The sequence below is a fragment of the Poecilia formosa genome, unplaced genomic scaffold, assembly GCF_000485575.1.
Source record: "Poecilia formosa unplaced genomic scaffold, Poecilia_formosa-5.1.2 Scaffold4, whole genome shotgun sequence".
NCBI classification, from domain to species: domain Eukaryota; kingdom Metazoa; phylum Chordata; class Actinopteri; order Cyprinodontiformes; family Poeciliidae; genus Poecilia; species Poecilia formosa.
In genome coordinates, this window is record NW_006799943.1 from 2,986,287 (window position 1) to 3,002,632 (window position 16,346).

The following is a 16,346-nucleotide window of genomic DNA, read 5'->3' on the forward strand; positions in this document are numbered from 1 at the left end:
ACCTTTTTTTGTAAAAGTGGTGACATGAGAAGCAGGAAATGAGATTGAAGACTCATTACAAATTTAGGGGAATTTTGAAGCAAAACTGTATAATTTTATTGGTATAATCAATTAGAGACAAGCATCCATCATCCATGTGTAGGATAACTTATTCAAACACATGAAAGCAGTTATTTACAGGCTACTGATAAAGTTCATATTACTATTAAACACATTTCTATTTACCAGTTAATGTACAAATTGAGCTGTTATGATGCCTAAAAATCAGTTATTCAGTATTTACCCTTTCACTTTATTATTGCTACTATAAGCTTTTACTGGAAGTTGATAAAAAAAAAACTAAAAAAAAAACAGGATTCTTGTCAGATATTAAATACAACCTCAGATTAAACCCTACAAATGAGAACATGCTCATACCTCTGGCAACTTTTCACATTTTGACACATCAAAGCCACAAACTTTAATGTATTTTGAGATTTTTATGTTATAGACCACCATAAACTACATATTTAATAAATTGAGTCCACCTGTGTGAGATCTAATCTCAGTGTAAATCAATTTCTGCTTCTGGCCTCAGTGGTTTGTTAGAGAACAGGGAGGAAGCTTAGGTTCAAAATTTAAGGGTTAGGTTCCAGATTAAAGTCCTGAACTGTGAACAATGTGACCACTGTTCAATGTAGATATACAATGTTCTACCTAAATCTATGGTTCATGTGTGGGGCAAAGATTTTACCCAGAATCCTGAAAAAATATCATCTGCTCAGTGAAACATGGCATAATTATCCTCTGGGGAGCCTTTTTAGTCAACAGGGATGAGGATAGTATTGTTGACAAGTCTGAGATACTTAATGCAAAAAGTGTCTGTGTTTTGGTTTCCTGCAACTTGGTGTCATTTCAAATGCTAGAAAAATAATTACTTACCAATAATGATTTGTTATTTGAATTTAACAAAAAGGTAATGGCAAATGAAATCCAATGCTGAAAGTGCAATCCCTTAATTAAAGGAGTGTTGAAGACATTACAGTGGAAACCCATCTGTTTGAGGTTCAGTATTTGTGGATTTTTTTTTGTAGAGATAATCAAAAAATATTCAAAACAAAATGTAGCTTGAGAGACTGATAAAGCTGCATGTCGACTATTTCAATGCTACTTTAGACGCTATTGTGTTGATAGAGAATACCTTACCATCCCTCTTAGGGTAAGCACAAGTCAACAGCTGCTTAACCTTTAACCTTTCTGGCATAAACTGTGTTTAAAACACACACAAAAAATCCACCTCTTCCACCTGCTTTATCCCGACTCTTTTCCCACTACCTGCAACCGCACTCCGCCACCTTCATTTCCTCATAAAGGTATCTGATAGTGATGCGCCCGTTCTCTTTGTACATGACCGTTATGGGGTCCAGTTTTATGGGCACGCAGCAAGCCATGTTGGCCTTCTTGGGGTCCCTGAGGTTCAGCAGCGTCTGGATGATGGCGTGCCTCGACGGGGTGGACTCGTCCGTCAGCGGGTAGGAACACACCCCTCGGCACTCGAAGGCGTCGTACTCCGGGGGCGCCACGATCCAGCTGTTCCAGCCGATGTCTTTGAAGCTGACCCTGAGCGAGGTCCTGCGGCAGTACTCCCCGTCCGCCTTTCGTTTTGTTCGCCGCGGGCGCCGAACGCGGGGGGTCTCGCGCGGCGCTCGATGGCTTCTGTCCCAGTCGGCCCCCGTGTGAAGGAAAGGATCTTCCTCATGGAGGGCCATCTCTCTGAGCTCTTTCTGTCTCTCCCTCCTCCTGCTGTTAAAGTCATCTGAGAAGATTATTAAAGCAGCTGCGGAATCGTCTCCGACAGACGCGCTCATGTTCAGACAGCCCGCTCCCTCCTCTGCTCTGTCGCAGGCCTCCCTGTCCACCGCTACGTCGAGTGCTGTCGCGCCACGGCCCGACTCAGTCCCGCTTCGAATGGCTGCCGTCACATCAAACGTGGCCCACGTGCTCTGCGAGGCCGACACGTCTTCGCTGTCCAGCGGACGTGAAGACGAGGTGGAGTTGTCGCCGTTAGCTTCGTAGACTTTGACTGCGGCTTTGAAACTCTGCGACGTTACATTTGACCCGGTGTCTGGGAAGAAGAAGAGCTGCAGCTCAGCGGTGATGATCTGTTCGTGGCTCGGGATGCTGACGTTGAACTGCAGCCGGAACCTTGACTTAGGGCCGATTGTCATGACATCTATTAAAGATACCAAAAAAAGTTTATTTATTTATTTATTTAGTCTGTACAAAAAAAATACTAAATCACATTGTGCATTTATTTTATTTATCAAACACATTTATTTACTTATTTAGATTTTTACAAAGAAACACATACAATAAAATGAACAAATTAATCCCTTTTTAAATAGACAAAAAATTAATAAACCAGACCATCTGAAAATATTTATTCATTTGTAGATTAAGCATGAAAATTAACAAGCAAGTCAATAAATATTTACATTTTTATGTTGAACGATTTTTTCAATAATTTTATGTCGAATTTTTATTTTATTTTAATTACTAAATGAGTAAATTAAGAAGGAAATTGGTGCCAAAGTATGAAACCAAATAAACTCTTAAGTAAATATTTAAGTATATATTTTTTTGCTTGTTTACAGAATTCCAAAGACAGCCATATACTTCTTTAATGTTTTGCATTTCTAAATAACCATTTCTCAATAAGTATTTCAGAAACCCAGAAATACTTATTTATTTGTATTATAGAGAAGTAAATAAATAAATATTCATTCCATTTATATTTATTTTGTACTCTTTGTAACTCTTTGTATCTTTACCATGTTAAAATTGTTTTAGGTGAGGCTTCTGACTTTTTTAAAACAAAGTTTATATCAATTGAGATTTGGTTCTAAAACATTTCTTAAACTTTTAAGTTGGTAACAAATTTAAAATGAAAAATATAAACAAAACAACAAAAAACACTCCCAGCTCAATCCCACACTCCAGAATAACAGCTTCTCAGTTTGCAGCTTCCGTTGCCCCTTCACCTTTCACCTCCACTTATCCTTTTTTGACCTTACTTTGCAATTTACTTTCATTAATTTAACAAACTTCTTCCATGCCAGTATTTTCTCAGAGCAAATAATATTCTCCTAACTGTGTCTAGCAACAACAACAAAAAAAGACCAACAACAATGGTGACAATTCACTACATCTCCATTTTTCTGGTCTTGTTTGCATCAGAGATGCAGAACGCGTCATCACTGTCGGTACCTTGGACTGCGAAGCTTCTTATGACATCAAACTGAGGGACCGCCGACCTGTTTGAGGAGTACTTGTTGTACAGCTCCACCATGAACTGAGAAGGTGAGATCTTACGATCCTCCTGTGGAACGGCTGAAAGGTTGAGTTGCCTCAGGAAACCTTCCTTCATGCTTTCCAAAAAGTCCTCCATTTGTGACTCCTTGTCTTCTTCCTCCAATACATCCTCATACAGCTCCAAGCGGAGCCTCTCCAGATCTTCGCTTTGGGAGTTGTTACTGAGAGGCTTGCAGGTGCAGGAGGCGATGGAGACCACCAGAGTCACGCACATCTGGAGCAGGAAGGTCCCGGATATCTTCATTTTGATAAAAGAGTTTTAGCAGGCGACGACTTTGGCTTCTGAAGTGAGAGTTTGCGGTTGGAAAGTTTGAAAACAGCGTTCCCCGGCACAAGAATGACAGTCCTGTTATCCGCTCCCATGCTCCAAGAGTAAACAGAGGGCCTGGCGTCAACCAAAAAAAAAAGTATCTTGGCCTGCTTATCACCATCATTGATGCCTTTTTAAAGCTCCGTTATCTTCTGGAGGCTGTCTGCTAATGAAGACACTGTAAACACTCCACAGTGATAATGAGGGAAGCACTGGAAAATGTGAAGTTTTTGACAAGCGGACATTTCCACATAGAGCCTTTTTCCCAGCTTCATATTCACATCAACCAGAGAGAAATAGCTGGAGGAACATGGCACCTCGTAACAGGTTCCAACTTCTTCTTCTGAAAAGTGTGTTGAAACACAGCAGACGGATCAGGGATTAAGATGATGAGAAGATTAAAACAGTTCAGGTTATAAACGGTATCTTGAGCCTCACAGACAAAAAGTCTAAAAATGAAAAGAGTACGACAGAAGCATAAACTAACTAACCAATACGGCTTTCCAGCTAGACTGACAGGGTGACAGTGAATATATTAATGGAAACGCACAAATTTTGCTTTTCAATAAAATGTGCTGGTGCTACGATGAAGTGTTTTTCTGGGGGTGCGGGGGCCCAAATCGTAATTGGTTAATTTAGCAAAACTGCTATGGAAACACTTTTTTCTACATCACACGAGACACATTATTACAGGAAGTAATTGGAGGATCAAGTTTTTTTAATGACTTATTGCATGAATTAACTTAATTACATTTATTATTTACACACAGAAACTGCAAAATAGTTTTTTTTTTTTAAATGTTAGCGTTATATTGACAAAGCTTTTTGCACACGTATCTAATGAAAACGCTGCTGTAGAACACATTGGTTTTACATCTGATAGTAGGAGAAATGTATGCTACAGATAAAAACCTCATAAAAGATGGCCACCCAGGTCAACTGAGAACTCATTTCAGAGAAGAAACCAAAAGGCTCATTATAATTCATCAGAGCAGAAACATGAGAAAATTGCCAAAACTTTATGGCGCAAGAGTACACTGTTGATTCTACACCTTTGATCCCAATATACAGGTACTATTCAGATTGAATTATTTAAATGATTTATTCATTCTGATCAGATGAGACTATGACAAAACTTTTTGGCCTACATTTCTTTGACAGGCAAAACTAACTGTACCTCGCTTTGAAAACAACAACCTCAATGTTATCAGCAGTTATGGACTGTTGCACTATCAGCACATCGGATGGATTTATCAGTAGATGGAGGTTTTTGTGAAGGACGCCTCTCCCCTTACTCTTGTCACTTAGTACTTGGTTCACGCTGAGCTTTTTAAAAATGCTCCCAATGGGTCCTTTTCAAGATTTTTGTAAGTTCCCCTCTATGGAGTTATTCATTCGTGAAAGGAGACAACAAAATGCACTGGCACAAGTATAGTAATTACTGCAGGCATGGAGGAAAATTAAAGTGAAAGAAAAAACAACATGAGAAATGTGGGTGGTGTCGTATGTCAACACCTCAGTGGAGTTGGCCCCTTCTTCAAATTAGACAAAATTGGTGTCAGTCAACTCGACTACGTTTGTGCAGCAAGCATTTTTGTTTGTGCTGCTTTGGCTTTGAAGATATTAATGAAAGTTTAAAGGTCAAAAGACCAATTTCACTGAGGTTTCACTGTAACAAGATTTGATTGTCTCCAATAATTATGTATTAGAAGGAGATTGTTATTGCAGTGAATATATTTAAATAAATTAACCTACAGATATTCAGATTTTTTTTATTATTTTAAAACAGACCCTTGTTTTATGTTTTTAATCTAAAATGATTTACAGATTATTTCCATTTAGAATTCAGGCTGCTACATTTCATTAAAAATATCTTGTATTTATTAGATTATTCTTGTTTTTGCATTTGAATGCAAAAGAACCACAAGAGATTAAATTTAGTGTCCCACACTATGCCGTACTGTCTGTACTAACAAAGATTCACTCAACTCAGCATGCAGGGTGCTTAAAGCTAAACGTGAGTTTGACTTAGTTTTGATTACTTAGTTAATAATTACCTGACCAACTGGAGTGTTCATAAATAATTCAGTTTAATTCTGGGATACTAGAGAAGATCCTTAAATATATTAAATATTGACAATAATCTTGAAAGAACACAGTTGTGTATTGGGAAAAGAAGCGATACAGCAAATCACACCTTTGATTCCAATACTAATGAACTATTCAGAGTGGAAACACATCAAAAGCAATATGCACATTTAAAAAATTGCAAGAATTGATGTTTCACAAAACTCAAATAATTTTCCACATGTAGACCCACATTGCACAAGCTGTTTTTTTTTTTAGTCTATTATATAAAACAATAGTGTGCCTGGAGCTTCGTGCTTTCTTTTAATGAATGGGTTTCAAGCTGGGGACATTGTGTAATTTGGGTTTATGGTTTGTTTTAAATATAGTTTTAACAGATCTAAATTCACAAAAATATTTATATTTTCAAAAATCCCAAAAACTATAGATAGGAATAAACTGCATACGCTTTGTTTCCAGATTCACACTGTAGTTTCAAACCGATTTGTTCAAATGAAAAAAAAAAACAATCACAATCCTCACTTAATTCATAATAGTATATTTAAAAAAAAAAAAGATATTAGAATTATTAGCTTTACAGTCATCAATTTTATGTAACGTCAACATTTACCATTGACTGTATATACAAGTCAACCTTTTCTTCCATAAACTTACCATATAATCTGTTCAAGTATACACGCTACTGTAATACAATTTAATTACACTTTATAGTCACATACTTGTGAATACATACATTGGACATTTTAGTTATTGTTTAAAATCCATTATTATTTTACACATCAGTACCTGTACAAGTTTGTTTATGGACTACATTTGAAAGGAAATCTGGAACAGGCGCACCAAGTTTTTCATTCCTCAGTTCACCGGCTTGCACAGCAGAGGGCAGCATCACACAGTTTTCCACCCCAGGACTCAAACGATGCAACCACATAAACATTAACATGCTTGAACAGTCAATGGAAGACCATCCTTTACACGAAAAACACGGAAACAATGCTATTGGAGCTGGTTTTAAGGAGATTGTGATGCATTATTCATGATAAAACAGCACCACGCCACAGAAATGACAACAGCTTAACTTGACACAAGTTGAGCATTCTGCAGCTTCAGTTTCTGATACTCTCCATAAGGTTGCAGCTTGTCAGCTTGACTAAAAGTTGAGTTCTTAAAATGAAAGATGAAAGCCAAGAGAGGAAAGCTGCTGAAACCCAGCTCGTCTTCAACCACACACAAATGGGTAACAGTGGAGTTTCCTGCACAGGGTCTTAAGTGACCCTTCAAAAACCCGGTCCACTTGAGTTAAGGCCTAAAGTTTGAGCTAAGACAAAATCACTTTGGATATTTTGGCCAAAAAAAGAACCCTCATCAACATCCAGGAAGCCAACAAAAAAGATTTGAACATGTTTTTTAAGGGAACCGCCTCAGCCTTTCTTTAAGGAATGTATAGATATAAATGAAATCAGAATAAGTGATAAACATTAGCTTTAAAAACTGTTAATAGAGCAGCATGCTTTAAGGCAACGTTCAGTCAGGTCAGAAAACAAACAAGAACAATTATGATTAAAAAAGAAGGCCATTTCTCAGTTCTTCCCTCTGACGTGGTTTCCTGCACATTCAGCGTCAACAGTACAGACTTTCTCTCTGTTTTTCAATCATCACACTTCTTGGAGGACTGGGTGGTCCTATCGACAGCCGCACGTATCCACGGACATTCCAGGGTAGACCTTCAGAACCATGTTTCTATCCGGGTCCAGGAAGAGGACACTGAGGGAATTCATCTTGTCTGGAACGCAACATGGTTCCGGGATCCCTGGGACGATTCCTACAGCTCGGACGATACTCTGGATGGTGGCATGATTAGAGGGATGTGCCAACTAAAGGAATCAAGTGTAGAAAAAAAACAGCAATTAGCACTTAACTGAACAACACAGAATTCCCAAAATAAGCATCTAAAATACACTATCACAGCTGGGGGCAAATCAAGGATCTATCTTCTTCCTCTGTTCAGCAACAGGTCAACTCTTGGACTCAACTGGCATTACAAGAAGTTCTTAAGTCTTAAATGCTTCCTGTTGATATAATCATCGCCACCCTACCACCCAACAGATAATTGCTTAAATAATAAACCTCTAGAGAGACTTTATCTTAAAGTTCCCATGACTTACTTTAGGTATGGGGAATCCACATGTCCCGGCACAGTAGTAGGCATCAAAAGACTTTGGTGCCAACACCCATTCACTCCAGCCAATATCAGTGAAGTCCACTCTGAGGTAGCGTCTGGAGCAAACCCTGGGCTCGCTCCACTGTCTCCTTCTCGCCTTTTTCATTGTCCGTTCATCAAAATTTAAAACCTGGGGCTTGTTCATGGCCTCACTGCCCACCTGGCCATGCTTTCTCCCATTTTTGACTTCAGCTTTTGCTTTAGCTGGGAAGTACGTGTTTTGCCAGAGTTCATGGTTTTTCAAGGTGCTGAAATGAACCTCTGGAATGTCATTGGTTTCAATCTGGAGCTGTAGCTCTCTCCGGATCCTTGAAGCCGAAGTGGAGGCTGATGCATCGTCCCCGACAGGAAAAGGCCCGTACCTCTGAAGTGACAAGGCGACACTGTTTGGCTCGTCTATAGCTTGATCGTCAGCATATACCAGAATGTATGGCAGGTTGGCCGGAGACAGATGCTCATGGCTGAGCGGACCTCTCTGTTGAATCCCCACATCAACCTCCACAGTGATTACAAGCTCATTGACATCCTTGGCCTGTCTCACCACTGTGGTAACATCTCTGGTTTGCCAAGAGCCTTTCTTTAGAGACATAAGACTAATGTTTCCAAGAGGTATTGCAAAACCCAAATTTGAAGAAGATCCATAGAAAAGGAGCTGCGAGGAGGGCAAAGGCTGGACTCCGATGGTTAGGTGACGAGGCTTTCTCAAATGCCATGGCCTCTGATGGTGACGGGGCCTCTTGTTAAGGAAGTGGAAAGAGGCAGAAAGGATGATCTCTGAGTTTTGAATTGAAGACAGATTGAACTGGAACAACTCTTTGCCGTGCAAAACTCCTGAAAGAAATGAAAAGGCAAATCAGCAGGATGGCAAGAAAATTCTCATCGACTTGAAAATCACATGTGACAGCTAGTGTTGGATTGATTACCGGTGTCGAAATAAAAAGGTAATGCTTTCAAAATTACTACATTTTTCTATAGCACCATTCATATGGTTTAAATACTTCTTAACGACCTGCCAGAAAAAGTCCCAGACTGACAGCTGTATCGAGTTAGAGAAAGAGCAAGGGATCGATTCATAAAGCACTGCTATTCTCCCACCTGTTACTTAGCACCGCCACCCAGCTAGCTAAAAAGACTAATCGACTTTTCCCTCAGAAAGAGACATTTGGCACTCTGGAGAAATTCCACCCCCCAAAAAAACACACAGAGAGTCACGGTGCATAAACTAAAGGAGCATCCTCCACCCCTCTGAAAATCAAGACTAAGAACACATGTGTTTAGAGCTGCTTTTCAACCATAATAAATACATTGACCAACATATTTCCTGTGTGCCGATGATTTTAACTCTTGACAAGATTCAATGTCTATTAGTGGTATTCACAATTGTTGAATGTATTTTGTGTTTTTATGTTTTTGTGATGTAAAGCTCTTTGAACTGCCTTGTTGCTGAAATGTGCTATACAAATGAACTTAATTGAGTGATGCAGGTTACATTTTATTTTTTAAGCAGCAGCAGGAATAATTGTTACTGTTTAAAAATCTGATAAAGATATATATATTTTGGTTTACATTATTGCTGTAATTGTAGTAGCAGTATTTTAACTTAAAGTTTATCACAAGGTGAGAATCTAACGGACCCATAGCTCACGACAGCTGATGCTGCTCTTTCTTAGCTGCTTTTTTCATTTGAGACAAAGAAACACAATCAAAAATCTCTTTTCACCTCAAACGGATATGCTCTTAATCAGATGCAAAACCTAAAGTGAGCGCTTCCTGGAACCTGTTATCTGTTTTATCTCGTCCTTTGTCATCTCTTCTGACAGGTTTGCGGTAAATGAGAAACAGTAACCAGAGAAAAACCCCACTCACCACAACATGTTTCTCAACACATCTGAGCAGAGCGGCATGGAAAATATTAAGTGCTGCACGGTTAAGTGCTTGCCTTATGCATGACCAAAAACCTCATCCCTGATAGCTATACTCTTGAAGTTCAGCCTCGTCTCCCGCACTTCCACCACAGTCTGAAAGACAAACATTGGACCAGTCCAGTAGGTCTCTCGCAGGCATATGGAAGTGCTTATTGGAGAAAAAGTTATTCCTGAGGCTTTACTTTTTTTTTTTTGGTGTGCAGCCGGTGTCTGGCTGTGATAATAGGCGCTTGTCTAACACCTCGGCTGCTACATCTACTGAGGAGGTAACAGCATTTGACTCTTTAAGTCGCTCTGTTCAGTAAATCATAACGCAGTTGGAGCACTGAGGTGAAGACATGTAGCCCGAAGGGAGGCTGGTTACTGCTGTGAGATGGNAGCTACTGGCATTTTTGGGTTTTCTCTCTGGTGCTCTTCCTCCTGCTAAGAATGAGGTAGGAATAAAATGTTACCTGGACTCTATGCCTTCTTTTATGGGGAGTGTGACTTAAACCACATATTTCTTGAAGCCTGCTTCTGATTGGCCAGTTTGCACCTGGCGATGACTCTTTCCCTCAGAGCTTCTGATTCAGAACTTAGACTGATGGGCCTGTTTAGATGAGCAAAATGGCTTGGTTTGCATCTTACAGTATAAAAATCTAATTCCTGTGTAGAGGGCCTCCATGATTTTTAATTTTGATTTCATGGAATGTGTCCTTTCTCTTGGTGCTTTGCATACATTTAAATGGTGATGGCCTGGGTTCTGATGCTATTCTTAAACAAGATTAATTATGGGCCCCAAATACAGGATGTCCAAGTATTTGCACAATCATGTGTCCTTCCCACTTCTGATAAGCTGGTGTCACTGACTTTAAATGTTTACAAATCTAACAGTATGTGCAATAAAAACTGAAACAGAAACATTGGTGAAGGGCCACCCTTTGGAAATGACTCCAACAGTGGGAAATCCTGCAGGAGGTCATAGAAGAACATCCAAAGTACCTCCAGGAAACGAATCATAGTCAAACATGGGGTGGTGTAATTTTATTTTAATGTTGTTTACATTACCTTTTTTTTGTAAAAGTGGTGACATGAGAAGCAGGAAATGAGATTGAAGACTCATTACAAATTTAGGGGAATTTTGAAGCAAAACTGTATAATTTTATTGGTATAATCAATTAGAGACAAGCATCCATCATCCATGTGTAGGATAACTTATTCAAACACATGAAAGCAGTTATTTACAGGCTACTGATAAAGTTCATATTACTATTAAACACATTTCTATTTACCAGTTAATGTACAAATTGAGCTGTTATGATGCCTAAAAATCAGTTATTCAGTATTTACCCTTTCACTTTATTATTGCTACTATAAGCTTTTACTGGAAGTTGATAAAAAAAACAGGATTCTTGTCAGATATTAAATACAACCTCAGATTAAACCCTACAAATGAGAACATGCTCATACCTCTGGCAACTTTTCACATTTTGACACATCAAAGCCACAAACTTTAATGTATTTTGAGATTTTTATGTTATAGACCACCATAAACTACATATTTAATAAATTGAGTCCACCTGTGTGAGATCTAATCTCAGTGTAAATCCATTTCTGTTTCTGGCCTCAGTGGTTTGTTAGAGAACAGGGAGGAAGCTTAGGTTCAAAATTTAAGGGTTAGGTTCCAGATTAAAGTCCTGAACTGTGAACAATGTGACCACTGTTCAATGTAGATATACAATGTTCTACCTAAATCTATGGTTCATGTGTGGGGCAAAGATTTTACCCAGAATCCTGAAAAAATATCATCTGCTCAGTGAAACATGGCATAATTATCCTCTGGGGAGCCTTTTTAGTCAACAGGGATGAGGATAGTATTGTTGACAAGTCTGAGATACTTAATGCAAAAAGTGTCTGTGTTTTGGTTTCCTGCAACTTGGTGTCATTTCAAATGCTAGAAAAATAATTACTTACCAATAATGATTCGTTATTTGAATTTAACAAAAAGGTAATGGCAAATGAAATCCAATGCTGAAAGTGCAATCCCTTAATTAAAGGAGTGTTGAAGACATTACAGTGGAAACCCATCTGTTTGAGGTTCAGTATTTGTGGATTTTTTTTTGTAGAGATAATCAAAAAATATTCAAAAGAAAATGTAGCTTGAGAGACTGATAAAGCTGCATGTCGACTATTTCAATGCTACTTTAGACGCTATTGTGTTGATATAGAATACCTTAACATCCCTCTTAGGGTAAGCACAAGTCAACAGCTGCTTAACCTTTAACCTTTCTGGCATAAACTGTGTTTAAAACACACACAAAAAATCCACCTCTTCCACCTGCTTTATCCCAACTCTTTTCCCACTACCTGCAACCGCACTCCGCCACCTTCATTTCCTCATAAAGGTATCTGATAGTGATGCGCCCGTTCTCTTTGTACATGACCGTTATGGGGTCCAGTTTTATGGGCACGCAGCAAGCCATGTTGGCCTTCTTGGGGTCCCTGAGGTTCAGCAGCGTCTGGATGATGGCGTGCCTCGACGGGGTGGACTCGTCCGTCAGCGGGTAGGAACACACCCCTCGGCACTCGAAGGCGTCGTACTCCGGGGGCGCCACGATCCAGCTGTTCCAGCCGATGTCTTTGAAGCTGACCCTGAGCGAGGTCCTGCGGCAGTACTCCCCGTCCGCCTTTCGTTTTGTTCGCCGCGGGCGCCGAACGCGGGGGGTCTCGCGCGGCGCTCGATGGCTTCTGTCCCAGTCGGCCCCCGTGTGAAGGAAAGGATCTTCCTCATGGAGGGCCATCTCTCTGAGCTCTTTCTGTCTCTCCCTCCTCCTGCTGTTAAAGTCATCTGAGAAGATTATTAAAGCAGCTGCGGAATCGTCTCCGACAGACGCGCTCATGTTCAGACAGCCCGCTCCCTCCTCTGCTCTGTCGCAGGCCTCCCTGTCCACCGCTACGTCGAGTGCTGTCGCGCCACGGCCCGACTCAGTCCCGCTTCGAATGGCTGCCGTCACATCAAACGTGGCCCACGTGCTCTGCGAGGCCGACACGTCTTCGCTGTCCAGCGGACGTGAAGACGAGGTGGAGTTGTCGCCGTTAGCTTCGTAGACTTTGACTGCGGCTTTGAAACTCTGCGACGTTACATTTGACCCGGTGTCTGGGAAGAAGAAGAGCTGCAGCTCAGCGGTGATGATCTGTTCGTGGCTCGGGATGCTGACGTTGAACTGCAGCCGGAACCTTGACTTAGGGCCGATTGTCATGACATCTATTAAAGATACCAAAAAAAGTTTATTTATTTATTTATTTAGTCTGTACAAAAAAAATACTAAATCACATTGTGCATTTATTTTATTTATCAAACACATTTATTTACTTATTTAGATTTTTACAAAGAAACACATACAATAAAATGAACAAATTAATCCCTTTTTAAATAGACAAAAAATTAATAAACCAGACCATCTGAAAATATTTATTCATTTGTAGATTAAGCATGAAAATTAACAAGCAAGTCAATAAATATTTACATTTTTATGTTGAACGATTTTTTCAATAATTTTATGTCGAATTTTTATTTTATTTTAATTACTAAATGAGTAAATTAAGAAGGAAATTGGTGCCAAAGTATGAAACCAAATAAACTCTTAAGTAAATATTTAAGTATATATTTTTTTGCTTGTTTACAGAATTCCAAAGACAGCCATATACTTCTTTAATGTTTTGCATTTCTAAATAACCATTTCTCAATAAGTATTTCAGAAACCCAGAAATACTTATTTATTTGTATTATAGAGAAGTAAATAAATAAATATTCATTCCATTTATATTTATTTTGTACTCTTTGTAACTCTTTGTATCTTTACCATGTTAAAATTGTTTTAGGTGAGGCTTCTGACTTTTTTAAAACAAAGTTTATATCAATTGAGATTTGGTTCTAAAACATTTCTTAAACTTTTAAGTTGGTAACAAATTTAAAATGAAAAATATAAACAAAACAACAAAAAACACTCCCAGCTCAATCCCACACTCCAGAATAACAGCTTCTCAGTTTGCAGCTTCCGTTGCCCCTTCACCTTTCACCTCCACTTATCCTTTTTTGACCTTACTTTGCAATTTACTTTCATTAATTTAACAAACTTCTTCCATGCCAGTATTTTCTCAGAGCAAATAATATTCTCCTAACTGTGTCTAGCAACAACAACAAAAAAAGACCAACAACAATGGTGACAATTCACTACATCTCCATTTTTCTGGTCTTGTTTGCATCAGAGATGCAGAACGCGTCATCACTGTCGGTACCTTGGACTGCGAAGCTTCTTATGACATCAAACTGAGGGACCGCCGACCTGTTTGAGGAGTACTTGTTGTACAGCTCCACCATGAACTGAGAAGGTGAGATCTTACGATCCTCCTGTGGAACGGCTGAAAGGTTGAGTTGCCTCAGGAAACCTTCCTTCATGCTTTCCAAAAAGTCCTCCATTTGTGACTCCTTGTCTTCTTCCTCCAATACATCCTCATACAGCTCCAAGCGGAGCCTCTCCAGATCTTCGCTTTGGGAGTTGTTACTGAGAGGCTTGCAGGTGCAGGAGGCGATGGAGACCACCAGAGTCACGCACATCTGGAGCAGGAAGGTCCCGGATATCTTCATTTTGATAAAAGAGTTTTAGCAGGCGACGACTTTGGCTTCTGAAGTGAGAGTTTGCGGTTGGAAAGTTTGAAAACAGCGTTCCCCGGCACAAGAATGACAGTCCTGTTATCCGCTCCCATGCTCCAAGAGTAAACAGAGGGCCTGGCGTCAACCAAAAAAAAAAGTATCTTGGCCTGCTTATCACCATCATTGATGCCTTTTTAAAGCTCCGTTATCTTCTGGAGGCTGTCTGCTAATGAAGACACTGTAAACACTCCACAGTGATAATGAGGGAAGCACTGGAAAATGTGAAGTTTTTGACAAGCGGACATTTCCACATAGAGCCTTTTTCCCAGCTTCATATTCACATCAACCAGAGAGAAATAGCTGGAGGAACATGGCACCTCGTAACAGGTTCCAACTTCTTCTTCTGAAAAGTGTGTTGAAACACAGCAGACGGATCAGGGATTAAGATGATGAGAAGATTAAAACAGTTCAGGTTATAAACGGTATCTTGAGCCTCACAGACAAAAAGTCTAAAAATGAAAAGAGTACGACAGAAGCATAAACTAACTAACCAATACGGCTTTCCAGCTAGACTGACAGGGTGACAGTGAATATATTAATGGAAACGCACAAATTTTGCTTTTCAATAAAATGTGCTGGTGCTACGATGAAGTGTTTTTCTGGGGGTGCGGGGGCCCAAATCGTAATTGGTTAATTTAGCAAAACTGCTATGGAAACACTTTTTTCTACATCACACGAGACACATTATTACAGGAAGTAATTGGAGGATCAAGTTTTTTTAATGACTTATTGCATGAATTAACTTAATTACATTTATTATTTACACACAGAAACTGCAAAATAGTTTTTTTTTTTTAAATGTTAGCGTTATATTGACAAAGCTTTTTGCACACGTATCTAATGAAAACGCTGCTGTAGAACACATTGGTTTTACATCTGATAGTAGGAGAAATGTATGCTACAGATAAAAACCTCATAAAAGATGGCCACCCAGGTCAACTGAGAACTCATTTCAGAGAAGAAACCAAAAGGCTCATTATAATTCATCAGAGCAGAAACATGAGAAAATTGCCAAAACTTTATGGCGCAAGAGTACACTGTTGATTCTACACCTTTGATCCCAATATACAGGTACTATTCAGATTGAATTATTTAAATGATTTATTCATTCTGATCAGATGAGACTATGACAAAACTTTTTGGCCTACATTTCTTTGACAGGCAAAACTAACTGTACCTCGCTTTGAAAACAACAACCTCAATGTTATCAGCAGTTATGGACTGTTGCACTATCAGCACATCGGATGGATTTATCAGTAGATGGAGGTTTTTGTGAAGGACGCCTCTCCCCTTACTCTTGTCACTTAGTACTTGGTTCACGCTGAGCTTTTTAAAAATGCTCCCAATGGGTCCTTTTCAAGATTTTTGTAAGTTCCCCTCTATGGAGTTATTCATTCGTGAAAGGAGACAACAAAATGCACTGGCACAAGTATAGTAATTACTGCAGGCATGGAGGAAAATTAAAGTGAAAGAAAAAACAACATGAGAAATGTGGGTGGTGTCGTATGTCAACACCTCAGTGGAGTTGGCCCCTTCTTCAAATTAGACAAAATTGGTGTCAGTCAACTCGACTACGTTTGTGCAGCAAGCATTTTTGTTTGTGCTGCTTTGGCTTTGAAGATATTAATGGAAGTTTAAAGGTCAAAAGACCAATTTCACTGAGGTTTCACTGTAACAAGATTTGATTGTCTCCAATAATTATGTATTAGAAGGAGATTGTTATTGCAGTGAATATATTTAAATAAATTAACCTACAGA

General features: G+C 39.3%; 3 protein-coding genes across 3 annotated transcripts; all 3 read right to left on the reverse strand.

Moving 5' to 3' along the window:
• Positions 1-66: 66 nt before the first annotated feature.
• LOC103143534 (growth/differentiation factor 2-like) lies at positions 67-5,628 on the reverse strand. The gene is made up of 2 exons (XM_007560106.2): positions 3,247-5,628; positions 67-2,212 (listed from the first exon to the last, which is right to left on the reverse strand). Exons 1-2 carry the CDS (start codon positions 3,593-3,595, stop codon positions 1,311-1,313), a joined length of 1,251 nt encoding a protein of 416 aa, XP_007560168.2. The 5' UTR covers positions 3,596-5,628; the 3' UTR covers positions 67-1,310.
• Positions 5,629-6,006: 378 nt separating this feature from the next.
• LOC103144824 (growth/differentiation factor 10-like) lies at positions 6,007-8,805 on the reverse strand (the record flags this gene model as incomplete). The annotated part of the gene is made up of 2 exons (XM_016676549.1): positions 6,007-7,623; positions 7,915-8,805. Coding segments are annotated over 2 exons (1,083 nt in total), but the record flags the coding sequence as incomplete, so codon positions are not given.
• Positions 8,806-11,009: 2,204 nt separating this feature from the next.
• On the reverse strand, positions 11,010-16,199 carry LOC103143524 (growth/differentiation factor 2-like). Its single transcript, XM_007560095.2, has 2 exons — positions 14,174-16,199; positions 11,010-13,139 (listed from the first exon to the last, which is right to left on the reverse strand). The coding sequence occupies exons 1-2, from the start codon at positions 14,520-14,522 to the stop codon at positions 12,238-12,240; spliced, it is 1,251 nt and encodes a 416-aa protein (XP_007560157.2). The 5' UTR covers positions 14,523-16,199; the 3' UTR covers positions 11,010-12,237.
• Positions 16,200-16,346: the final 147 nt, after the last annotated feature.